Source organism: Periophthalmus magnuspinnatus, chromosome 14 (genome assembly GCF_009829125.3).
Source record: "Periophthalmus magnuspinnatus isolate fPerMag1 chromosome 14, fPerMag1.2.pri, whole genome shotgun sequence".
NCBI lineage: Eukaryota > Metazoa > Chordata > Actinopteri > Gobiiformes > Gobiidae > Periophthalmus > Periophthalmus magnuspinnatus.
In genome coordinates this window covers 15,412,704-15,440,100 of record NC_047139.1, presented here as the reverse complement: position 1 = coordinate 15,440,100, position 27,397 = coordinate 15,412,704, and the positions used below count along the sequence as shown (strand labels likewise).

The 27,397-nt window shown below is 43.1% G+C and overlaps 1 protein-coding gene across 1 annotated transcript; it reads left to right on the top strand.

Moving 5' to 3' along the window:
- The first annotated feature begins 4,267 nt into the window (after positions 1 to 4,267).
- Positions 4,268 to 26,794, top strand: LOC117381500 (glycerophosphodiester phosphodiesterase domain-containing protein 5-like). Its single transcript, XM_033978478.2, has 15 exons — positions 4,268 to 4,448; positions 7,162 to 7,265; positions 7,527 to 7,620; positions 8,491 to 8,550; positions 9,067 to 9,165; positions 9,557 to 9,650; positions 10,687 to 10,832; positions 11,529 to 11,611; positions 12,318 to 12,468; positions 14,548 to 14,772; positions 16,872 to 17,029; positions 17,642 to 17,789; positions 18,993 to 19,075; positions 19,491 to 19,570; positions 26,187 to 26,794. Exons 1-15 carry the CDS (start codon positions 4,284 to 4,286, stop codon positions 26,360 to 26,362), a joined length of 1,866 nt encoding a protein of 621 aa, XP_033834369.1. The 5' UTR covers positions 4,268 to 4,283; the 3' UTR covers positions 26,363 to 26,794.
- The last annotated feature ends 603 nt before the right edge of the window (positions 26,795 to 27,397 follow it).

Genomic DNA, 27,397 nt, shown 5'->3' with positions numbered 1-27,397 from the left:
AAACAAAAAACAAGCAGAAACCGGATTAAGCACGCTGTCACAACATCCTTTATTTGTTATTATTGTGGGGCTTTTATTTTGTTGGGGCGCATTTCCGGGCGGAGGAGAGAGCGGACAGAGCGGACAGAGAGCAGCCGGTAAAGAGCGGCACTGCGCGGCTTTTCTAGACCCTTTGGCCGGAGTCTGGGGCTGGACTGGAGGTAGGAGCGACCACACGGACATCTTCTAGCTTGTGTCACGATGATCTAATGCCGTTATTATAAGTAATTTTCCCGGAATCACCGTTACAAGCTAGGTCCTTTGTTATTATTCTCATAACGTTCCAGCGGCAGGTCGTAGTCAGGCTTTATCAACGCGTGAATCAAACAAACGCCTAACTACTATTTTACATCCAGTGTCTACACAGCCTGACAGAGAGGATGTAATAGCCTATTTTCATTGATTGAGCTTTATGTTAATGTAAGTTTTGTTATCATGTGTTTAATTGAAGATGTATAAAATGATCTGACCCATTTCTTGAGTTGAGAATAACCTATGGCATGTTACACATCCTTATCTTATCTCTTAAAGCACTACTGACAGACAGCATTTATTCATGTTGTTACAATGATCTTAGACTGTAACATTTGTTTTCATAAAGGGGAAAATTATATATATTGAATTGCTTGAAATGTTCCTCAGTATGACAAAGTTGCTGCTGAAAAATTCCTGTATTCTTACTGCGAGTGGGGTCTCTTCTCCACAGATCTGACCTCTTTGTACCTTGGCCGGGTGGTGTCACCTTCTTCTCTCCATGGAGATAGATACACTTATTGCAGTGTTTCCCAATCAGGGGTACGGGGATCCCTGGGAGTATGCGAGCACTTAGCAGAGGGTACTAGGAACGACTTCAAATTTTAAAAGAATATAAAATTGAATAGTAGTTTATTTTTTTTTATTTTTTATGCCACTTCTTCAAGTTTACATCCTTAAGAATGTTATGGAAGATATATAAGAGCACATAGACTAGTATTGATACCTTGCAGTGACATCAGGCTGTGTGTGGGGGTATAGTATGAATTAATAACATAATAATAATAATAATAAATAAAAATAAATCTGTAAAAAAGTATTGATCAATATGATTAATACTTGTTCACTATGTGTTTGATCAACACAAATCACCTCACCTTTTTCAGATCTAGCTAAATCCAGTCTAACTTGAGTAACTGAGCTTCAGATCGAGCAGTGCCTACATCAGCGTCACACCCCCAGAAAATGTTGGTGACATCAGCTGCAAAGTACATATGGGCACATGGGCCAGTACCTACCTGGACAACTCCACATATAAAAGAAAGCACTACAATTTCAATTCAATTCAATTTATTTGTAGTCATTGTCACAGAAGAACAACGAAATTGCGTTTGGAGCATCCCATAAAGTGCAAACCCATAAATAATAAATACCCCTTAAACCCAAGTGTAAACATTGACCCAGTGTGGCTTCAGTACAACATGAGACAGTTCTTGTAGCAGCATGATGGTGTCAAGTAAGGTGTACAAAACAGGGACATACAGACAGGGACCTGAGAATGATGACAAAATGCATTTTATGTTTAATGTTGCAATTTTAACTGTCTACTCCACGGAGACAAACAGATGGCAGATTCTATACCAAAAAATTGCATATTTCTCACTGCTCCTTTTAAATAATATTCAAATAAAATGAACTAGTGCTAGATCATATTTCTAAAGACTGCAGCACACAGGCACTCTGTGATTTCCCGCACAGAGCAAAGGTCCACAATAACACAGGCTTCCTGATAAAAACACAAGACAGTTTGTGTCAGCTCCATAGACAATGATTTAGTATGCCTGTTTGGTAAGAAGTGCTCAGTGCTGTAGTCCACTTATGCTCAAGTCCAAGTCAAAGTCAGAGTCCAACAAGTCAAGTCCTTAAGGTCTGCAAGACTGAGTCTGAATCTGAGTCCAAGTGTGAGTCCTCAGAGCATAACTGAGGCTACAGCTGCACTTGTCAGAATATTACCACTAGACCAACAATCCGCATTTCAGTTACTAGTAGGGATGAGACGATATTAAAATTTAGACTCATGATTATTTTGACCAAAATAATTGTGATTAATGATATTACCATGACAATTATTAAAACAAGTTTTTTTTTGTTTTTTTTTAAGTCACTAAACATAAATTACCATACAATTTGCAGGTGTCTGAGCAATCATCTTTGTTTTTTGCTGAAAATGAAATTAACAATGAATTAATAAATTTGTCAATTATATAACTCTTGACTATAAAAAAGCTCACGTACTAACCTGAGAAAGCCCCCAGAAAAAGGATATGATATGCTGGCACCACAGCCATCAGCTGTGTAAAATGCTATTTACCAGAGCTAATCTAGTGATAGCAAAGTTGACACAAACACGTACCATTATTCATACAAATCCAAACTAACACAAATTACATTCAATAGTTTATTTCACATGGTATGTTACTTATGATGGATATTTTCATCTTAAGTTTGGCAAACAATGCAGGTTGTCTCTCAAATGGGCTGCAAGTTACTCGTTTGCCCTGGGAGCCACAACTTATTTTGGTCAGGTTCACAACTTATTTTGGTCAGGTCTGATGTGTGGCTATAAATGTGTGACATCATCCGGATCCAGATCCACTGCCTTTCCACTAACCATGACGGTGACTGACGGTGGTGAAGAACCATCCCCAATTCAGAATAGGCACAGAAGCTAACAGAAGCTATGTTTCATTGCTATGATAGAGGGCCCCCTTGTGGGCAGGCACCAGAACTAACAACTAAACTGCATCCAGGTGTTTCTAATTGAAAAGATCTGGCTGTAATCAGGACAGTCATATGTGATGACACATAGTACTTGAAATTGCAGTGCCCACAAAGCTGCTTACACTAAAATTGCCAAAAAAAGAATAGAAACAGTAGTGCATACTATTAAAATTCCATGTAGTAGTAGCAAAGAAAAACAATAGTGTTTAGTTCTACTTTAAAAACACAATAAACTTTGAGACTTATCAAACACAATTCAGTCAGAAGGCATTATGAGGCATCTTCCAATACCGAGCTCACAAACTTTGCTCCCAATAATGTTAACACTTTGTAATCCAGGAAGTGCTGCTCAGAGTCCATTCACCTTCACTGGACCGACCCATTGGATCATCCAACTTCAGCCCTTAACCATATTAGGAAAACAGCTGCTGCGTACAGCTGTGGAGACCTCTGCAGTGATGTGTCGCAATATCAAATAATTAAGTTAGGATTACTGAGGGAAGAAACATCACAGTTCTATCTTATTTTCATTCACATTGCCTAATAGATCACATTTCCTCTAGAATGTGAGCAGCTTTATCAAATCCAACTTTTTGAATGAAGTAATTTTACACAACCAAACAGGAAACACTTTACATTAGGTGTACTTTTAGGGGAGTAGACGGAATTGAATTAGTTGATTTTATAAATCTCAGAAATCTCATCATTTTCTTTTATTTACTTACTTCTGCAGATTATATTTTGACTGTAGAGTCCTGATTATTGACAGAGGTGTGTTGAGTAGTAAGTAAGTAAGTAAACTTTATTTATATAGCACCTTTCACAGATAAAATCACAAAGTGCTTTACAGAGTGCAAATAAAAATAGATAAAAATAGATAAAACAACAACAATAAATGTTCAACAGATAAAATAAGACAAATAGTAGTAAATTAAGGCAAAATTTTAGTAAAGTAACATTACTTCAAAATAATATTACTCAAGTAGAAATACAAAGTAGTGGTCCAAAAAATTACTCAAGCAAGAGTAAAATGTGTTTAGGAAAACTACTCACATTAGAGTAACTTAAGAGTAACCGTTGGGACGTAACATCTGATTTATAATTTGAAGTTAATGGAATTTGAAGGACTAAACATTAAATAATGCACAAAATCTTCAAAGGACAGACACAAAAATGAGACACACTAAATCATATTTGAAGGAGCAGTGCAAGAAACAAATATTCAAATAACACAAAGCTTTTGTCACTTGAAAACTTATAGTGGGAAGAGTAACCAAACCTTTTACTCAAGGAACAGTACACTTACTTCAATAAAAATATTACTCAAGGAGGAGTAAAAGTATGCTGCTAGAAAAGTACTCTGAGAAGTACAATTTCTATAAAACGTTACCCAAGTAAATGTAACTGAGTACTACCCATCTCTGATTATTGATGGACTGCCTAACTGTGACATGCTTTTGTGCTCCAGAGGGCCTGGTCATGAGGTGAGCATGGAGGGTCAGCTGCAGTTTGGCCGTGTGTATGGGCTTCGCTCTAGGCTGCTGCGGCGGTACAAGCACGGGCCCCTGGTGTGGTGTGTGAAGGGGCTGTACGGGTGCCACTGGGGCCCACAGCAGAGGAGCGGCCCTGAGCCTGGAGACTGCGGCTGTAGCAAGGTAGTACCATTTTATTAGTTACTTACTTATGTGTTCTGTATGTTGTAGTTTTGGATACTATCTGACCTGAAGATCTAAATGACAATCACTGCAGTTCTCCAACAGTAATTCAAAGTACTTCAAGACCACTGGAACCTTTCCTGATCCACACTCCATAATTTTTCAATGCTTTACTAAGACATGTAGTCTGAACTACATTTACATGCACAGAGAAGTCAGGGAGTGCTAAACAAACAAATTCAAATGATCTGCCTCCTCTCTTGTCCCAGCAGGCCAAAGAACCAAACAAGTGCTAACTGAGGATGAAGAGACGTTTAGATGCTTGGACTAGGTCAGTTATCCTGTTTTCCTGGTGTGCATGTACAAATACCGATGGGTGTGATTGAGAGGCAGATTAAACATTGCAGCTCAGAGATCAATGAATGAAGTTTGGTCTAACACAGAAGAAGAAACCAGACTGAAATCCTCTGTGTACAAAATGCAGAGATCAACAGCATGACTGTCAATGTGTTGGGGCTTCACACATTTTATTTTGGTCCGGTCATATGGGGTGAAGAATCTTTGTTAAAATATTTGTTAAAATATTTTTCAAATCAAGCAAGTGCAAAAGGCTTTTAGAAAGCATAACATAAAATCATATTTTAAAAGGCAGTTTAAAGTGTAGATTTGGTAAAGAATATGTTAGACGTTATGCAAACACATAACCGTCTTTAGCAACTGAACTACTAACCTCCAAAACATTTGAATTATTTTTTCAAACCATAGACCGCCTTCGACTGATACAGAGTGTGAAAGCTGAGCTTGACCTAGCTCTCCACATGACCTGTTCACCGGCTGCTTCTGTTATGTAAGCGTGTGCATGCCTTTCAGTACAATTGTAGGTTTTATAACACTGCTGTTGAAATGACCAGGGCCATTGTCTGTTGTCACTCAGACTGTCCAAAGCATTTTCCACAAAAAGAGTAAATAAAGCAACATATTGAACAATAGTGAAATGTTTAATAACAGCCATGGTTTGCTTGTCTGACTCTCAGTGATTACTTGGTGGAGAAAATTTACCTAGTATGCTCCAACATAAAAAAAGTGACTTGGAACAGTAAATAATCCTATCTTTAGTAGCAAAAGAAGTTGATTTAGTGTTTAGCTTTTTTGTGCTTTTGGACTATACAAAAATAAATTGAATACCAAGTATATTGTCTGTAATATATATATGCAACAAAATAGTAATGCAAACTAAACAGTTATCAGATACCCAGCAGGAATCATAAGATGGCCAAAGGAGGAGTTACAGACCACAGACATTTAGACCCGAAAGCTCCTGACTGTGCATCGTGGCAGGTTCCATCCCAAATCCAGCACCTTGAGATTGTACTGGAGCCATAGGGAAGGAGGCCGAGGACTAGTGAATGTGAGAGCCACTGTCCAGGATGAAACATCCAAGATCCATATGTGCATCAAGGACAAGGCCCCAACAAATGATGTGCTCAGCAAATATCAGAGAGTACAGAGAAAGAGGTGCTGGAGGTACCACCATGAGAGAAAAAGCTCTTACATGGGATGAACCACTGGAACATAACAAAAGACAAAGTTTAAATCTGTCAATTGAGTGAAGTGAGTGAGTTTTAGGAGTGAAGACATTTCACTGCTCATCCAAGCCGCTGCTTCAGTTCTGGTCAAATTGCTGGTGGACACTGCCTTATATCTACATTGAAACTGTAAACAGCTATTGTCTCCAGTTTAAGCCTTAACGATCCTAGACAACTGTTAATGACCCTCCTATTGTTCTCTTTGTTTGCTTTGGGAGGATGGAATCATAGATCTGTGAGAGATTATGTCTCAGGCTCCCATTCCTGTTTAAGGAAGATTTCTCTTTCCTAACAAAAATAGCTTCTTTAACTCCTGTCTCAAACCATTTATTTTCTCTGGCTAAGATCTGAACCTCACTATCTTCAAAGGAGTGGTTAGTGGCTTTGAGATGGAGATGCATGGCGGACTGGGGTCCAAAAGAGGTCTCACGCCGGTGTTGGTACATTCTCTGATGGAGTGACTGTTTAGTTTCTCCAATGTAACTCTCACTGCACTCTTCACTACACTGAGTGGAGTAGACTACATTACTTTGTTTGTGGCTCGGGGTTTTGTCGTTTGGGTGAACTAATTTCTGTCTTAAAGTGTTTGTAGGTTTGAAACAGATCAAGATTCAGACAGTTCTTACTGCACATCCAGTGGCATTTAAGCAGGGGTACCAGATTTTTGGGGCATGTGCCCAGCTGTGAATAGCACCAGTGTTTTTTTGGGGAAAAATCACCCGGAAGGAAACCCACCTAGACAAGGGAGAAACATGCAAACTGAAAGTCCTACGCAGTAGAACATGCAATCTTCTTGCTGTGAGGCAAGAGTGCTAGCCACTGGAACAGCTTAGCAAAACAATAACAGAAAAGCAAAATAATAACATAATACACCTTTAAGTAGTAGGTTGCTACTTACTTACATTCGTTTACCTGTGTTATACCTGTATATATAATATATATTGAATTACAATATGCCACTGATGTAGGGTATTTTCTTTCAGAAAGACATGTGTAAATATTGTGACAAAGTTGTATCAGATTTCTGTAAAGCTGTTAAAGAGTTTACATTCCTCAGGCCAATGTCCAGCCCTGTCTCCATGGGAACCTGCCAAAGCTATATAAATGTGTGTGTTTACTGTGTGCAGGTGGAGGTGCTCAGTCTGGCTCTGCTCACTGTGGCCTTCTGCATCACGCTGGTCTTTCTATACTTCTGGGGACAGGCCAAGAACGACTACAATGACTTTGACTGGTCAGATATTTATGTTTTTATGTATGAAATACTCAGGTGTGACGAGAGGACAAATGTCCTGACAGAGACCAGAGTAGAGCAATGGGAGGGGCCAAGGACAGAGCAGGAAAGAGGATGATGGCGGTCTAAATATGTTATGTGTTAACAATACCCCATAGAAATATAATACTGCGTCTTTAAAGTATTCCAGATTATTGTGCTTTGACCATGTTTTTGAATAGGCTCTGCTCATTGTTGTTTGTTTGCTGTTTATGTGTGCAGGTTTACGTTTGGGGCCCTTGGCTTCTGGTTCCCCTGGTCTGTGGTGCTGTTGGCCATCACTGCGGCCTTCTTCACCTACCTCACTGCGCTCATGGTCAGATGTTTTTAAGTCCCCCCATAGTTTCAACAAACAAGATCATGTTTTATACTTAAGTAATCAACAGGGACAAACAATTCACACAATTTTATACAATTTAACAACCAAACTACAGTAGAAAATGAATGAAAACAAAACAGAATTCTAGGTATGTTTTGAGGAGCTAACAACATTCCAACACGGCTAAAAGCTCACATTGTTGCAGTCTGAAAGTATCAAATGGGGCCGATCTGCTCCTGCTCCTACACTTGAGTCATCTGTTTTCATTCCTAATAAAACATTGCTGCATTGTAGAGATGTAGGGCCGATATTTTTACTTTTCAGCGTATCAGCTATCAAAAATCTCTAGCAGAGGCTGATATTTTGTTTGGCCCAACGAGCAGTCTAAATATGCATGTAAAATATTTGGATAACGCTTGAACATTTTAGTAAAAATAGAGTACGGCAAAAAATGTGACTACACTGCCCTCCTATTCAGATTGTAGCAAAACAAGGTTGTGCATGATTAGATTTGGGGAAAATTATCTAAATCAGCCCTAGATATCGGCCCACAAAATATCACCAGAGCTTATCGGTCTTCAGCTCCTCTGTATTCTAAACAATCAACATCGACAATGAAAAAATACATATCGGTCGATCTCTACTGCATTGCCCTTAAAAGTTGTCATAACTAGAGTTCTGACTTTTATACTCACTCCTTAAAAAAACAAATTTCCCACTGACTCAAGCACATGTTTATATCTTAGCCTAGATGAAAACAATAAGGTATTCTCCTAAAGGCTCAAGTTTTGTATTGTTTAAGGATGTACAAGTTTATCTAAGCTGAAGTGACCCCAGTTATTCTAATGTGTATTGTACTGTGTGAAGCTGCTGCTGCTGTGCCTGCTGTCTGAACGCCAAAGGATCTCTCTGCACTGGGTTCACAAAGTAAGCACCAGAAACAACAACTCAGCTCACAAATAATACAAACACATGGTATACCTAGAACTCCCAATCAACGCACCACAACCATACTAATACAGATCAGCTCAACCTTAACTACTAAAATCTACCACAGAAATTTGCAACTAATTATACCTCAATTATACCTCATTATACCAGCCTCCAGTATCCTACAGCTTCTGCAGCCTGTTAAAGCCTTCAGAGACCTATCGATTTTTATCTTATATTTGTATTTCAAACCAGAAACTTGAAAAATTGCCTGACCGATTGGATATCTAAAATTTTTTATTTCAAATTTCATAAACATGAATAACATTGTTACATTTTATTTATACACCCACTGTTCTGTACTTCGTCCTCCAATTTTTATTTTCTCAATTTGTGATATGCTTAGGATTTTCAACTTTATGTAGACAAATCTTTGGCCCTAACCTCACTTAACATCAAGTTGTGTGTAGTGGAGTGAAATCTGCAGTGAGTCTGTGTGTCCTCCTCCTTCAGGTGGCAGTGAGCGTGGTGCTGCTCTTCTCTGTGGCGGCCATCTCTGTCCTATCAGATCTGTGGAGCAGAGAGTGGACCACACTGCTACTGTCCTTCCAGGTACTGCTCAGTGGAGCTCACAGTATTGTCTGTTAGGGCTGTAATGATCCAAATGACCCGGGACAGTCTTTATACCTATGTTGTGGGTAGTCTCACAGTTTTGTAGAAATGAAGATTATTCTGTAACACTATGTCTCATTTTGATTGGGTCACGTTGGAGCAGACCCGCTCCGCTCTAACCTTAACCAAATTAACTGTTACTAAACCTAATCCTAATCTTAACCCTAACCTTAATCGGATTGTGAAAACATACATTTTCAGAAATCTACATTTGCTAGTGTAGCCACCAGTGCAAAATGTCGATAGTGTGGCATAACTTGGTTGGGAAAAAATGAGGTACAAGAGCTCAAACCTCTTGTTACACATTAAACATGCATGCCCGTGTTGCCAGGTAACAGCCCCGTACCTGCACATGGGGGGAGTCTTGCTGATGACGGCTCTGTCCTGGCCTGTTGCTGTACTCTCGTTTCAGATGACCAGGGCAGGTGAGTCCATGGGTCTCTGCAGAAGTACTATTTTGCTCTTGTTTTTAATCTTCATTTTAAAGCCACAGTATGTAACTTTTTAACCAAAAAATAAACTAAAATAAAACCTTTTTAATTTTATTATACTGCACTGAAAAACGTGTATAATAATATGGTATAAAGTGTATCTATCTCCATAGAGAATCCATTGAAAGCATGGTTTTAATTTTCCTTAGAAACATGCAGGTGACATGCCACCTCCAGAAAGTTACATATTGTATTTTTAATTATTGACACCCAGGAAATTGAAGGTATCCTCTATGGGGAGCTTAAGGAAGAGCTTAAGAATAGATGTTTTACAAGGTATAGTTTTTAAGATATAAAAACACCTGTAATTGAATAAATGCAAGCTACGCAAATATAATGCCATAGTGTGGAACATTCCAGGCAAAGCAATAGCAGCTCTGTGGACAAAACCAGGTAGCATTTTCTCCCCCTGACATGTTTCATGGTGTAGCATTAAAAAAATAAATAAGGGCCATTTTGCTATTATATTAATAGTCGTCTAGTCAGCAATTATGTTTTGTTTGTTGAAATAGTCAAATTATTTAAGCAAAATTAGATTTGCCCCTGTTCAGATATATTGCATAATCAGCTCTTGATGTCAAAATAAGTCTGCTGTGTAGTGTCTGCATCTAAAGCTTTTATTTTCTGACAATCATGAAGTGTGCATTAGCGTGCTACTTATTTTAAGCGTTACTGTGATGGTCAAACTCCGCTCTGGATTCTGAGTTGTGAAAAGCACTTATAAACACATCACAGCGAACAATGAGGATGCTCTGAATGCAATTAGTGAGTATGGTTTTTTTTTGTGTTTTTAAGAGTTAAATCGGGACAGTGGCTTTAGATACATTTGCTGAATAATGTCATTTTATTTAATATTTTCCATCGTTTGTATTGTATTTTTTATAATAATTTTGACAGAATGTGTCTTGGCATCTCCAGTACTTAGTTTGCATGTCTCTGTGTTAATAGTGCTGGTTGTTTTGTGTGACAGTGCAGAGAGCCCTGATCCTCGGCCTCTTCCTACTGCTCCTGTCTGCTCTGTACCTGGTGCCTCTGGGGCTGTACTCTCCCTGTATCAAAGACAAGGACAGCCTGGGCCCCCCTCCCGCACTCATCGGACACCGAGGAGCGCCTATGGTGAGACCCTCTGCCAGCCAGTGTAGTCATGCTTTAAAGGGACATATCCTGCTAAATGTACTTTTATTAACTTTGACTCATATGATTGTATGAGAATGTCTTTGTGTCGGAAACATAACTGGAGAAGTTTTGTTTTTGTATTCACACATTTAAAGAAAGTGATTTATTTTCCACAGATACAAGGCAAATATGTTCAAATTAACAATTATAATACTGATTTATTCTTAGTTACAAAAATATTGGACATGATGGCCAAGTTGAAAAAAATTCCATTGTGTTATTAATGTTAATTAATGTGTTAATTTTATGATTTGTAGGCCAGTTTGAAGGAAAATTACTGTAGTGGTTAAAGTAACTATATGTAGCCTGTGTAGCCTCTTACTGCTTTAAAAAGGTCCTACAATCACAACTGAACCTGGGTTGCCATGTGTCCTCTGCAGATAGAGGACACATACAAGTTTGTCTCATTCTCAATATACTGACACGCCATGTCATTGTGTCCTGTGTTTTTTGTAATTAAGAATATACAAACATTACACTTATCACTAAAAGCAATTACACGACTGCCTTGTATCTGGGGATGCAGTTTGTGAAACAGAATCTTATATACAGTTCCTTTAACCATACTGTGCTCTTGTGGTGTGCGTGTGTGCATCTGTATTTATGTGTGTGTTTTTGTGTGTGGTGTGTGTGCAGCTGGCTCCAGAGAACACCCTCATGGCGTTTGAGAAAGCTGTGCAGTGTGGCTGTGCGGGGTTGGAGACCGACGTCACACTCAGGTCAGTCATGCTCATAAACACAGCTCAAGGAGACAGTACTGTGCATGGTTAGACTGTGTATTAAGAACATCAAATTTACTTTTTTAAGTTCTTAATCATTATATAACATTATTCCCTCATAAAAAACATGCTTGCTTTATTCATGCTTGTTTGATGAATTCTTGTTTAATCCACTCCTTCTAAGCCACATAAAACACAAAATCTTAAAATTCAGTTTTATGCTGTCATAGGTTGAAGTCCAGAGGTCTCCTGCAAGTCCATAAATCAAAATCTGAGCATTTCTGCGTCAAATTGCGTTCATTGCAACTGCATGGCTCTGAAAAAGTTAATAACCCTAGTTGTTGTGTGATTTTTCAAATGTAATTCCCTCTACTGTTAGTGGATGGACTCCTAACATCAGTTCCCAGTATTGCAGAAATACTGTAGAATCAAGATGTCAAGGTGTCAGAACATAGCCATTTAAACTTTTCAAATAATGTGCCAAAGCAAAGGGACTCAAGAGCATGTTTATAGGTCAATAACAGTATAAATAATGCATACTATTTGTTCTATAACAAAGAAATCTTGCGCTGCAACGATTTTTCGACTTGTAATGATTAATTGACCAGTTAAACTAGAGAGCGAACAGGTGGTAGTTGAGTTGGGGATAAGTTTCCCAGAGCAGTTCCTGCTTCTGAGCCTGCTCTGTGTTTGTGATGTCCTATAGTTTGGATGGGGTGCCCTTCCTGATGCATGACCGCACCCTGCTGAGGACCACAGACGTTCAGCAGCAGTACCCCGAGCGCAGCAGGAGCCCGGCTGCCATGTTCTCCTGGAGCCAACTGAGGACGCTCAATGCCGGCGCATGGTTCCTCTCGGTGAGTCCCTGCTCTCAGGTCTGAACTGGGGAGGGCAATAATCACTGAAAGGCTTATTTAGAAATCTGTGTAATCCCTCAAATGTCCAGGAGGTTCCATTTAAAAAAGATAGTTGAATTCTGTCAACTGGACAAACGTTTGGGTGCAAGATGTTCTTGGTTCTAATCCTGGATGAACCTTGCATTGACATTTAATCTACCTTTCTAAATGCCTTACAGGATAAGGTATCAAATCCCAGATGAAAAAAGAATAAACCCTCCACTCATTCTGGCACTTTAGAATAAAAAAAATAAAAAACTTGTTAAGAACAGGTTAGGTTCTCAGGTTTCCTGAGAAGTGGTTTGTTGGTCTAGGAGTATGATTCACACTTCAGGTATGAGAGGTCTCGGGGTCAAATCCCGGACGGGCCTTATACTCACTGCTTTATATCTGTCTGAAGAGAGACGCTAACTACACTGAACACATTCTAGTTCTTTACAATACCTGTTATTAGTACTTTGAACTACCCTATGATTTGAACTGTCACTGAGTGCTGACACCTATTAGCAAGAACTGTAGTAGTAGTAAATAATAAATAGCAATAATAGAATATGCTAATAGGTGTTATATCACCCATTAGAGCAGTGGTTCTTAACCTGGGTTCGATCGAACCCTAGGGGTTCGGTGAGTCAATCTCAGGGGTTCGGCGGAGGTCTAGACATGCACCCGACTCATATGATTTGCGGACTGTGAGCGTCTCCAGAAGCCGGCCGTGTCCCAATTTGACAAATGCACCCTTCAATGTGCCTATCGAAATACCCGCCCGACTTAAATGTGCCGTTCTTTGGTGAATTGAGACACAGCATGAGACACGGCCAGAGTGATGCCCCAGCATTGACTGGGAGGATCCCGGCGACAATTGCGCTCTGATTGGACATCTTCAAGGGACCATGAAGGCACATTACCGCAATGACAGTAACGTATTTAAAGAGCCTCATGCCTCTGCTTTGACATGCCATCTGAATTTACACGAGGACACAATTGGTTGTGGAGTTACGGTGTGTGTTAAAATGTTAAAAATAATAAATAGCATGAATACAATATGTTCATTATTGGAATACATAAGATTAAAAATTAAAATCATTTCAGTGTGATAGTATTAAAAAAGGTCATGTCTTTGTGAAAAGGTATGTATGTAATTTGTTGTGAGTTCATGTATTGTATTTATTCTTTGAACACAGTGATATTAATGCACGGTTCATTTTGTGCACCAGTAAAACACACGTGTCTTGGAATTTGAAAAAAATCATGTTTTATTTTTCAATAAAGAAGGGTTCGGTGAATGTGCATATGAAACTGGTGGGGTTCAGTACCTTCAACAAGGTTAAGAACCACTGCATTAGAGTCTTGAACAATCATGAAAAAGTCACAGTTCACATCTTAGAGTAGTTCAATGGACTTCACTCTTGTTATACTCCTTACTGTAAACACCTAGGGTGTGTTAGTGCAGGTAGCTCCTCCCTTCATACAGATAAAGACAGTAATATGATGCCAAGTTGTTTATGTTATAATTTCGTGATTTGATTCTCAAGACGATTATCACATCAGAAAGCAGAATGAGCTTCACATGACTCTTTCATTTGGGACGCCAGTTTCAATGCTGAAATAGTTTACACCTAAAAGGACTTTCTCTGATCTGAAACCTCACTATCTAAACACTAGTACCTGCATATTTCGCATAATCATTCAAGACCATAATGGGTGATTTAACACCTATTAGCAAGTAGTAGTAGTAAATAGTAAATAACAATAATAGAGTATGCTAATAGATGTTATATCACCCATTAGGGTCTTGAGCAATCATGAAAAACTCACAGTTCACACCTTACTCCTTACTGTAAACAACTAGATTGAAACAAAACACAACTCCAGGTATGTTTGTGCTGAGGAAACAACATTATAACATCGATCAGAAAATAACGTAATATGGGCCCTTTAATCTTACTTGAGTATAATGTTTGGCTACTCAACCCACCTCTTTCTAACTGTGCTGTCACCTTCCACCTGTCTAACCTCATGGCCGCTGTATGATCTCTTTAGAGTAACCCGTTCAGGACCGCGGGCTCTCTGCCGGAGGATGAGCGGCTCCAGGCTCAGAACCAGTCCATCTGTTCCCTGGTGGACTTCCTGCAGCTGGCTGCGCACTCCCAGTCCCTGGTCATTTTTGACCTGTACCGCCCACCCAAGGGACACCCCTACAGGGACACGTGGGTCCAACGCACCCTGGACGTGCTCCTCAACCAGTCCTCTATCCTTTCCTCTCAGGTTTGTACACAAACATGTCCCAAGTCATATTATCTTGTTTTCTCTCGTTTTTCATACAATACAAACTCCTTTAAACAGCCTATCGCTGTTTTCTGATCTATGTTATACTGTTGGTGGCTCATTAAAAACAGACCTGGAGTTGTGTTTTGCTTCGTTCACACATGTTTAACACACAAATCCTGTATATTTAGGGTGAGTTCTTCTCTCAAGCAGAAAACACTCTATTTCCGCCTTGTGATGGCGATGTAGACAGACTGATAATAAAGGGTTACTCAGACATGTGTGAATGAAACAAAGCACAACTCTGAGTATGTTTTTGATGAGGTAACAACATTATAACATGGCTTAAACCTCACAAGAATGCCTTTTGTGTGATATAGGACTTTTAATAACACCTATTATGCATTGCTTCCTGTTCCTGGCCTTTAAACATGCTTTTAAGTACCTTTACTTTAAATTATTGAATACTCTTTTAATAGACTCCTCGTTTCTACAGTATTACTACAATATTTGAAACTGAGGTTAGGATTCCATCTACAGGCAAAGGAGGGAATTACATTCACAATTACATTTAAAAACCACACAACAACCAGGGTTATTAACTTTTTCCGATACTAACTAAAGCATGTAGTTGCAATGAACATGATTTTATGGCAGAAATGCTCAGTCTTGATTTATTTGAGACCTTCAGACTTTTACCTCTTAAAAAAACCCTCAAAACCTCATGTTTTATGGAGCTTAGAAGGAGCGGACTTACTAAACAAGGATTCATCAAACAAGCATCAATGAAGCCATATACAACTCAAGCTATGTTTTTGATGAGGGAACAAAGTTATAACATAGGTAAAAGCACAAAAAAGCACCCTACTTGTCCCTGTGTAGATGCCTTGACTAGAATATTCCATAAAATCTTATTAAACATATTTTTCTTGCATTCAATTACCAGTGTTTTTACTGCCCAAGAATACCTTGAAGAATATGCATTCATATACTGTGAGTGGGCTCACCATTCCACAGTTCTAACCTGTAAAATGTTGGCTTTCTGTAAAAAGCTCCTCTCAAACTCACCAAAATGCCCCATATCTCTTTATTTTACAAGGCATGTTTTTGGCTTTATATATAGGAGTCACTTATTCTCCATTGTTAGTTCAGTCAATTACATCACAATGGCTTAAGCCTCGTTTCCACTGGTTCACTTTGGAGCGTGTGTCTCCACTGTCTAAATTGAACTGTACTGCCCCATTTGAGGGGTCCTAGTGGAGTCTGGGGCTGGTTTGGCTCCAGGTGTGGTTAATGACCAAACGAGATGACTGGACAAGAGAGAATGCAGAATCAGGCGAAAACAAAATGGCAAAAAGTAGATATAAACATAAAGTAATAATTTCTTCCCAAACGTTGACTTGATCTTATATTAACCGCTGTGATTCCAGTTATGGTAACTTAAATGGTGAGTCAACAGTACAAATGCAACAGTTGTTTCCTGTTTATGAATGCATGCCGCCTGCGTATAAAGATTGAACATACTGTATTTCCAGCATAATGCATCCAACATGAGCCAAATCCACTACATTACCGTACATAAAGAGACACTAAAACTTGGTGTAGAGATGTAAAAAAATTCTGACAATAAACCAGAAGTAGTAAAGTGTTTACTCTAGCTTGTGATTGGGAAATTTGTGTGTTGTTTCATTCACACAAGTTTGAGTAATCCTTTATTATTGGTCTGTTTACAAATTTAAAATGCTTTGTTTTTCCTTGTGATGTCGTGAAGCTGTAGTTTTCCAATTAACAGCTACCTTTAACCTTTAGTTCAGTAGAGATTGACAATTCCCGGGCTGAAGTGATTCTAGTGAACGTGAATGGCATTGCAAGGTGGAGCAGAGAACACAGAGAGAACACAAGAGAAAAAACTCAGCCTAAATATGCAGGATTTGTGTGTTAACCATGTGTGTATAAAACAAAATACAACTCCATGTATGTTAGTGAAGAGGAAACAACATTATAACATAGATTTTAAAAACATAAACACATAATATGAGCTTTAATGGAACTGTGTATTAAAAAAAATCAATCACATCTTGTCATGTGTTGTGGTTCAGGTGCTGTGGCTGCCCTCTGATCTGCGCTCTCTAGTTCAGGAGATAGACCCTGACCTACAGCAGACCTCAGGCAGCCAGCTCCCCCTACAGGAACTGCAGAGTAACAACATTGTCAAGCTCAACCTACACTACAGTGCCATGTCCCCCCAGCTCGTCAGGTCTGGCTCTCTGTGGGCGTCATATGGAAATTTTTTTAGTCCAAATGTTTATTAAGGGGGAGTATTATGTAAAATGTATTTTTCTTAGCTTTTTACCATATTATAATGTTGTGCTGTTATCAAAAACATGCCTGAAGAGACTTTAGATGTCATCCATGTATGTATGTATGTATGTATATTTTAGCAATCTCTCCTGGCCCTTTTCAAACCATCCTTATGGTTATTTGTAAGATTCAGAAGCCCAGATCACCTATGCCACATGGCAATACAGTATGCAGAAACATGATACAAAACTGCACATCAAATCAAGTTTGTCAAGTTGTTCTGTACAGTTTTGTATCATGTTTTTGTATATTTATGGAGAATTGTCTTGGGGGAGGATGGGAGATGTAGGCTTGTGGGCTGAGCATTGCACAGAGTCGTACTGCTAACCGTAAGGAGGGTTTGAATAGAGCTGGGGAGAGATCGCAAACTCAAACATGTATGGATGACATATAAAATCTTTTTAGACATGTTTTTGATGAGGGAACATTATAACATGGCAGCATAATACCCCCTCTTTAAGTACAGTAGTATTGTGATGTAGTATTGACTTAATGTGCTGCGTTGCAGAGAGTACCAGGCGGTGAACATCAGTGTAAATCTGTACGTTGTGAGCGAGCCTTGGCTCTACTCTGTGGCCTGGTGCAGCGGAGTTCAGTCTTTGACCACCAACGCCCCCCAGAGGCTGAGCACCATGACGCAGCCGCTACTGCTTATGGTACGGGTATGGGGTGGTTCATGTGACATCACTTTATAGACTAACAATATTTAATACAGAGGGGGGGGCAGCTAAAATTTAAATTGTTCAAATGCAGTTGTTTTTGTTTTTGTTTGTTTTTTGTGTTTTAATGGGACTTCACATCACATTGTGAATTTACCTTTTGGGTATTTCATAGCAAGATGACAATGAATTCAATAGAGAAATCTTCTTTCCTCCATCTGGGAGTATGACATCATCACATCTTAGAAGCTGAAAATCACTGGCTTTCAGATGGCATCACAACATTCTAATAGCAAATGTTTTTAATGCAGATGGGGATTAGCTAAAATGTCGACTTTTGTGGTAATACAGTGAGCTCTTGGGGTAGTCATTAATAGAAATGATCAGGTTCAGTATCTTTGCATTTTCCTTATTGGATATTTTATATACCGTATTTTCCAGACTATATGTCGCTCTGGAGTATAAGTCGTACCAGCCAAATTCAATCATTTCAAATTACTGTAATGTTGAAGTTTTATATTTTCAATGGTACAGAAATAGTAGATACTGATACACAAGTCTAGAGTGTCCTCGCGCGTTTGTCAGTGTGACAATAAAGTGAAATTATATATTTTAATAAGTTCACATATAAGTCCCATCTGAGTATAAGTCGCACCTTCGGTCAAACTATGAAAAAAGTGTGACTTATAGTCTTAAAAATATGGTGATCAATAGGTTGTGTTCACTTAACATCACAACATTGTAGAATCCCTATAGTTTAAACTGAGCTGTAGGACAGGTCAGGATTCTCAGGTGGAATTTGCTGTTTAACTGTCAGATTGCAGATTTGTTGACCTGGTTTATGGTTCTCTGGAATAACTGGTACAAAGTTCAACTTCTTATCCACTTCTTTCTTAGTATAAATAAAAAAAGTGAAATTATTTTTTCACAATAGCTTCAGAAAGTAGTACCATTGTTCAACCCCAAAGACGTGATTGATGGACTCAATCCCAAACAAATAATGATAAGGTTCGACATTTGTGGATCTGAAGTTTGGAGATGTTTTTTAAAACAGTGAATCTCCCATAGAGTTATTTATAGACCCCTGTTCCCCAGCTGAGATTATGAAATCAGCAAATTCTAAAACATGAATGACACTTATATATGGCCGCTGTAATCACTACTCTAGTACATATAAAATTCCTATTTGGTGTGTGACAGAGCCCAGGGGAGTACAGCCTCATGTGGACCCTCACAGACCTGCTGTCCCTGGCTTTGGTGCTACTTGTCTTCTGCTTCCACTGGTGAGTAAGAAAAAACATAAAAGTTGCAGATGTTGTCATTGTGGGTTTTGTTTTGTTTCAATCAGAAAGCAGATTGAGCTCCTCACATTTAGGTTGCCAGATGCTATAACTAAAATCTAAATGGGCTCTGATCTGAATCGTACCTAAACCCCAGCACCCACAGCCAATCATTAGTCGGTGCTAGTGCAGCATCTCTGCAGCTCAGTGAGTGAATTCTGGAAGTTCTGAGCTTTCTTTCAATATGTTTACCTCATATCTGTGGACACTGATAGGTAAAGTTTAGGAAATTTAACATGAAAATCGTACATACAGTTAAGAATGCTGTATTTTTTGTGATAACACTAGTCGCTGATTACTCAGGTGAATCATTGCAGCCTTAGTGAGCACATAGACTTTTTAGTGTGTGCTGCTGCAGGTGGAGGGAGCAGGCTCTGGCCCTCAGCTCTGAAGGAGACGCATCACTGGACACGGGCACCTACAGCAAGTTCAGAACAGGTGGGTTCTCAGCACTGCCCCAAACACTCAACAGAGATTACATTTATTATTTTGCTAATAATCTAATCACAAATGAAATATAATGAAATATGGTGATTAACCACGGTGTGATACCAAATGTAAGCCAATTTTCTTATGCATTCTAAGCATCCTAATTATTCACCACGATGAGTTTATAAGGGCTTTTCTCAGAGGCCAGAGTGGATCCGTCATGCTAATGTTAACAAAAACTAGCATGCTAACATTGCACTTCCTCATATTCTGACAATAAAACACTTTAACTTTAAATTCTGATGCAGCAGACTTATTTTGACCTCAAGGCCCGCTTATACAATAATTCTGTACTGAGGCGAGACACATTTTGCTCAAATACCTGGAAAAAAACAGGTACAGACCCTTAAATCATGTGTCAATGCATGAGTGAACATGTGACAATGCTTTAAACTATATATGATCATGCATTACTAACCTCTTTACTATTCAAAAATATTTCCTGAAATTGAAAGTGCATATCATTATATTTAAGATTTCACTAAAAATCTTGCCTAATTTTACCTCCTGGTTGGACACACACAGCAGATATGACATAGAGGTAATTCCATAAATGTTACGTAGCGATTATAATGGGTAACAAGGGCCAAAACATGTGTAATAGTTATGATTAGACTAATAAAAATAGATGATAACACCTCTCTTCCTTGTGCATGAATTATCTTTGCCTTTTGGATGGAATTTTCCGTGTTGATGACATAGGTGGAGGGATTTTGTTTTAGAACTGTCATGATGTCAGTTTTCCCTGTCCTCCCGTGCTCTCTCCCCCTCCCCTACCTGTGTGTCTGGAGCTGGGTGGAGTGCCTGACTCCTCCCGTGCACACCTGGGGTGCATCAGCCTAATCACCACCACCTGCTGCTGAGTACAAGAAGGCTTGGCAGTCTACACTCGGTGCCAGACCGTCCGCGTGTAAAACGTGAATGTTTCTTGCTAAGCTTTGTTATATGGTACTTTCCGGCAAATGCTCATTTGGATTTATGCACCCTCCAGATTCCTGCCTCTACTCGCCCAGCTCCTGCCGCCACGTTCCAGTCCCGGTATCGCTTCCAGCTCGTCTTGTCTCCTGCTCGTCTCGTCTCCTGCTCGTCTCGTCTCCTGCTCGTCTCGTCTCCTGCTCGTCTCGTCCCCTGTCCGGTCCTGGTCTCTGGTTTGTCACCCGCTCCCCGCTCTGGTCTTCGTCTGATCCGCCTGCCCTGGTACCGCACCTGCTTCTATCCCCGTCCTGGTCCTGTCCTGCCCGCCTCTACCTGCACCGCACCCGCCTGACCCGTCTCCCGCTCCCCGGTTCCTGTACCTGCTCTTGTGACCTGTTTAAAGACTGCATTTTCACCGCTGTAAATAAACACTGTTAAAACTGCTCTGGTCTGCATCCTTTGGTCCTATCCGCACCGTTACGACAGAACGGTCTGGCCACTATGGACCAAGCAGGCTCAGATCCGGACCAGATGCGCCGCCTCACGCACTCTCACCCCGAGGCGGTGCTGGGTCAGCACGAACAATCCATTCGAACTCTATTGGAGCTAAATCAGACATTGTCCCAGCAGGTGGCACAGCTTAACCACCAGGTGGCCGCGCTCCTCGTCACCCCGCCTGCTGCAGCTGGAGCGCCACCATGCCTCCCGGAGCCGAGAGGCACGGATCCGGAGCCGTATGCTGGACAACCTCACCTCTGTCGCGGATTCCTGTTCCAGTGCGAGTTCATGTTCCAGCAATGCCCTTCTCGTTTCAGCTCGGGGGCCACCAAGATCCGATATATATGTGGATTACTCCGGGGCAGAGCTCTCCAGTGGGCAGAGGCGCGCCTAATGAAGACGTCTGTGGATAGCCTGGATTTTAATGAATTTGTGTCCACGTTTAAGCTGGTGTTTGACCACCCGCACTACCAGGACAATGCTGCCTCCCGGTTATTGACTCTCAGCCAGGGCTCCAGGACGGTAGCGGATTATTCCATTGAATTCTGGACACATGCGGCGGAGCTGGACTGGACGGACAGCGCGCTGCGGGCTGTGTTTGTGCGGGGCCTGAACGAGACTTTGAAAGATGAATTGGTTTCCCGGGACGAACCCCCCGACCTGCGGACCCTCATCTCCCTCACTCACCGTATAGACAACCGCCTACGGGCTCGTCGCCGAGAGAGACGCCGGTCACCGGTCCCGCCGGAGCCACGCGCTGCCCCGCCCCCGCCGGATGAGCCCATGCAACTCGACAGGACCCTTGTGTCGACCGAGGAGCGTCAACGGAGGCGTCGTCTGGCCGGGGCTTGCCTCTACTGCGGTGAGCGCGGACATTATGTGGTCACTTGCCCAGTTCGGCCAAAAGGGGGGGCCCACCAGTAGCACTGGGAGTACTGGTGGGCGAGCAACACATCCTGGACTCTTCTAATAGACTGCGGCTCAGCGCCACCCTGTGCGTTCGCACAGAGACCTTATGCGTTTCCGCCCTTATCGACTCCGGGGCTGAGAGGGACTTTATTGATGCCCAAGTCGCGGAGCAGCTCGGGGTCTACCTGGAGCCCCTCGAACGCCCCTTAAATGCCCAGGGGCTCAATGGACGTTTTCTGGGGCACATCACTCACATCACAGAACCTGTCACCGTGATTCTGTCCGGCAACCACCAAGAGAACCGTCAGTTTCATGTCCTGTCCTCCTCCGCTTCTCCTCTGGTCCTTGGTTACCCCTGGCTACGCGCCCACAACCCTGTTTTCGATTGGGCCAGGGGCGGAGTTTCGGGCTGGAGTCCCGATTGCCACGCCAAGTGCCTTCGGTCCGCCCTCCCTCCGGCCGGGAGGTCCGTTCCTGTCGCTGATCCGTCCCCAGACACCCCCAATCTGTCCTCGGTGCCTGCTGAATATCACGACCTGGGGGAGGTTTTTAGCAAGAGCAAGGCCCTCTCTTTACCGCCCCACCGTCCATATGACTGCGCCATTGACCTCCTGCCGGGTGCCCCACTACCATCTAGCAGGCTATATAACCTGTCTAAACCTGAACGCGAGTCAATGGAGGACTATATCCGTGGGTCCCTGGCTGCCGGAATCATCCGCCCGTCCACTTCACCCGTGGGAGCGGGGTTCTTCTTTGTGGCTAAGAAGGACAAATCCCTGCGGCCTTGCATTGATTACCGGGGTCTGAACAATATAACCGTAAAGAATAAATACCCGCTTCCCTTACTGGACTCGGCATTTACGCCCCTCCACGGTGCGACCATCTTCTCAAAGTTGGATTTGCGGAATGCGTACCACCTGGTGCGCATCAGGGAGGGAGACGAATGGAAGACGGCCTTCAAGACACCCCTGGGACATTTCGAATACTTGGTTATGCCCTTCGGTCTCACCAACGCCCCTGCCGTATTCCAAGCCCTCATCAACGATGTGCTCCGTGATTTCCTTAACCGATTCGTCTTTGTTTACTTGGATGACATCTTGATTTTCTCGCGGTCCCCCCAGGAGCATCATCAGCACGTTCGCCAGGTTCTCCAGCGCCTCCTCGAGAATAAACTGTTCGTGAAAGCTGAGAAATGCGAGTTTCACGCAGAGGAGGTCAGCTTTTTGGGCTTCATTGTGGGGCGGGGCCAAGTAAGAGCTGACCCTGAAAAGATCCAGGCTGTCACTGAGTGGCCCGTTCCTACCAGCCGGAGACAGCTCCAGAGATTTATCGGCTTTGCCAATTTTTATAGACGTTTCATCCGGGATTTTAGTAGGGTTATCTCGCCCTTAACTAAACTCACCTCTCCTGCTTTGCCGTTTGCCTGGTCTCCTGAGGCGCAGACAGCCTTCGAGAAGCTTAAGAGACTATTTACCTCCGCTCCCATCCTGCACCAGCCCGACCCTTCACGGCAATTCATCGTGGAGGTCGACGCCTCCGACTCGGGAGTGGGGGCCGTGCTTTCGCAGAGGTTCGACCCCCACAACCGCCTCTGTCCCTGCGCCTTCTTTTCCCGGCGATTGTCCTCGGCCGAGGTCAATTATGATGTGGGGGATCGGGAGCTCCTTGCCGTAAAGCTGGCCTTGGAGGAGTGGCGCCACTGGCTCGAAGGGGCGGAGCAACCATTCATCGTCTGGACCGACCATAAAAACTTGGAGTACATCCAGTCCGCCAGGCGCCTCAATCCCCGTCAAGCTCGTTGGTCCCTCTTCTTCAGCCGCTTCAACTTTCTCCTCACCTACCGCCCCGGATCTCGGAACGTCAAACCAGATGCCCTCTCCCGCCAGTTCGCCCTGGAGGATAGCCCGGTCACCGCAGAAACAATTATCCCCTCCTCGTGTGTGGTGGCCGCGGTCCATTGGGATATCGAGGACACCGTCCGAGAGGCCCAGACCAACGACCCCGACCCAGGTAACGGCCCTCCAGATAAACTGTTTGTTCCCGATTCTGTCCGGTCTCAGGTGCTCCAGTGGGTCCATGCCTCCCGTTTCGCCTGCCATCCTGGTGCCGGTCGCTCTCTCTCCCTCCTCAGGAGACGCTTCTGGTGGCCCACGATGGACACAGACACCCGGGCTTATGTCGCCGCCTGCCAGGTATGTGCTCGGGCCAAGGCCTCCCACTCACCCCCTTCTGGTCTCTTGCATCCTCTCCCAGTTCCTCGTCGCCCTTGGTCCCACATCGCCTTGGACTTCGTGACGGGCCTTCCCCCTTCCCAGGGGAACACGGTGGTTCTCACCATTGTGGACCGCTTCTCCAAGGCCGCCCATTTCGTTGCCCTGCCTAAGCTCCCCACAGCCAAAGAAACTGCCGACCAGCTGACCAGTCATGTCTTCCGACTCCACGGCATCCCGGTGGACATCGTGTCCGACAGAGGGACCCAATTCACCTCTCAGGTATGGCGGTCTTTCTGCAACAGTTTGGGGGCCACGGTTAGCCTCACGTCCGGGTTCCATCCACAATCTAATGGGCAGACGGAGCGGGCCAACCAAGACCTGGAGTCGGCCCTACGGTGCACAGCCTCCGCCAACCCCGCGACCTGGAGTACTCACCTGCCCTGGATAGAGTACGCTCACAACTCCCTCGTGAGTTCCGCCACTGGTATGTCTCCCTTCGAGGCATCGCTGGGATATCAACCCCCTCTCTTTCCCACGGAGGAGAGGGACCTCGCCGTCCCGTCTGTTCAGCGCCATCTCCAGCGCTGTCGCCGGATCTGGAAGAAGGCCAGGGCGGCCCTTCTTCGGGCTGGAGCGCGCACTAAGGCGACGGCCGATCGCCACCGTGTCCCGGCGCCCGTATACCAACCTGGCCAGATGGTTTGGCTCTCCGCCAAGACGGTCCCGCTGAAGACGGACTCCCGTAAGCTGTCCCCCCGATTCCTGGGACCGTTTAAGATCATGAGGATCATAAATCCATCGGCGGTGCGCCTCCAGTTACCCCCGTCTCTCCGGATTCATCCGACCTTTCACGTCTCCCAGGTTAAACCAGTCCGGACCAGCGACCTGTGCCCTCCGGCCGATCCCCCACCGCCCGCCCGAGTCATTGACGGCCACCCGGCGTTCACCGTCCGCCGCCTGATTGACGTTCGTCGCCGTGGTAGGGGCCTCCAGTACCTCGTCGATTGGGAGGGTTACGGTCCGGAGGAGCGATCCTGGGTGCCCAGGGCACGCATTCTGGACCCCGACATGGTGAGAGACTTCCACCGCGCTCATCCTGACAAGCCTGGGGGTCCACCAGGAGGTGGACCTTAGGGGGGGGGTACTGTCATGATGTCAGTTTTCCCTGTCCTCCCGTGCTCTCTCCCCCTCCCCTACCTGTGTGTCTGGAGCTGGGTGGAGTGCCTGACTCCTCCCGTGCACACCTGGGGTGCATCAGCCTAATCACCACCACCTGCTGCTGAGTACAAGAAGGCTTGGCAGTCTACACTCGGTGCCAGACCGTCCGCGTGTAAAACGTGAATGTTTCTTGCTAAGCTTTGTTATATGGTACTTTCCGGCAAATGCTCATTTGGATTTATGCACCCTCCAGATTCCTGCCTCTACTCGCCCAGCTCCTGCCGCCACGTTCCAGTCCCGGTATCGCTTCCAGCTCGTCTTGTCTCCTGCTCGTCTCGTCTCCTGCTCGTCTCGTCTCCTGCTCGTCTCGTCTCCTGCTCGTCTCGTCCCCTGTCCGGTCCTGGTCTCTGGTTTGTCACCCGCTCCCCGCTCTGGTCTTCGTCTGATCCGCCTGCCCTGGTACCGCACCTGCTTCTATCCCCGTCCTGGTCCTGTCCTGCCCGCCTCTACCTGCACCGCACCCGCCTGACCCGTCTCCCGCTCCCCGGTTCCTGTACCTGCTCTTGTGACCTGTTTAAAGACTGCATTTTCACCGCTGTAAATAAACACTGTTAAAACTGCTCTGGTCTGCATCCTTTGGTCCTATCCGCACCGTTACGACAAGAACTCAACGCTACTTCCTGTATTTTTGCACTTTTCTTATCAATTTTTTCCACAAATTGGCAACTTATATAAAACTATGATAAATATTTATCACATACTATCCCACCAAACCAAGTCATAATTAGAAAAACATGAAAACCTGTAAGTTGCACTTTTAAGTTCAATATGTTGCATTCAAATGAGACAGTGAAAAGCTGTTTGTGTCGCAGAGCTGAGTGAAGTGTGGTCCGTGTCCAGTGTCAACTCCCACATAGAGACCACCACCTCTGATTGGCCTTTGACCCACGGCTGTGCCTCGACCTCCCAGGAGCCTCCTTCACACTCCCCTCGCCCCTCCAACATGTCCTCTACAAGACTGAACCGTGTGGAGCCGGCAGTGACATGAAGAAGACAAGAAAGTATTGATAGACCACTACCTGAAGATATGGGGACATAATTACAGATGCCTAAGTCACTGCATTTACATGCACAGAGAACTCCTAAACAACCAACTTAAAATTTTCTGTGGCCCAAAACCTGTTAGACCACTCTTGTCCAAGTCTACAGCAGGTCGCAGAACCAAATAAGCATATTGAAGCTCCGGTAGATTTCACTTTCACTTTAACATGGTGGACCAAAACACAACATTTGCTAGTCCGCAGTGGAGGGACTGTACTTTTCATCGCTGTTGAGCTAAAACAAGTGAGTACACATCCACCTTGTGCAGGTGAACGCCTCACCTAGTCTGCGCCTAATGTAAATCAGACTGCACTGTTACATGTAGCAGGTATCAGAGTACACATCAGCTTCTCCAGATGTGTTACTTTGATTTTGAGATTAAAACCATGACACCTCAATCATTGTTCCTGAGTTTACATGCATTAGATCAATCAGTTTAAATAGGACTAGGCCAGTTATCCGGTTTTCTTAGTGGATGTAAATAGTGTGTTGTGAAATCTGCTCCACAAATGAGAAAATGTAACTGTGGATGTATTAAAGGTCTTATATTATGCGAAATTGACTCTTGTGAGCTTTAAGCCACGTTATAATGTTACCCGGAGTTGTGTTTTGTTTCATTCACGCATGTTTGAGAAATCCTTTATTATTAGTCTGTCAAGTCTGTATGTCCGAAGCTCAAAATTCTCTGTTCCACCTTTTGATGTCATGAAGCGGTAGTTTTAAAGTTAACAAGTATCTTTTACCTTTCAGTAGAGACGGCCAATTCCAGGGCTGAAATTATCCAAATGATTCTAGTGAAGGTGTATGGTGTATGTTTAAAAATAGCTGTTCCTGTATTTGCATGTTAAACAAGTGTGAATGAAACAAAACACAACTCCAGGTATGTTGCTGATGAGGAAACAACATTATAACATAGATCATGGCATAATATGGGCCCTTTAAAGAGGGATTTTCTTAGCCCATCCCAACAGCACCACCCAAC

What these genes read in the sequence shown, in the direction of transcription:
- LOC117381500 (XM_033978478.2), top strand. Translation starts at nt 4,284, where the DNA reads ATGGAGGGTCAGCTGCAGTTTGGCCGTGTGTATGGGCTTCGCTCTAGG. An exon ending in CACTGCTACTGTCCTTCCAG is followed by an intron (nt 9,166 to 9,556) that starts GTACTGCTCAGT and finishes CCGTGTTGCCAG; the next exon opens with GTAACAGCCCCGTACCTGCA. An exon ending in ATGTCCCCCCAGCTCGTCAG is followed by an intron (nt 17,030 to 17,641) that starts GTCTGGCTCTCT and finishes GCTGCGTTGCAG; the next exon opens with AGAGTACCAGGCGGTGAACA.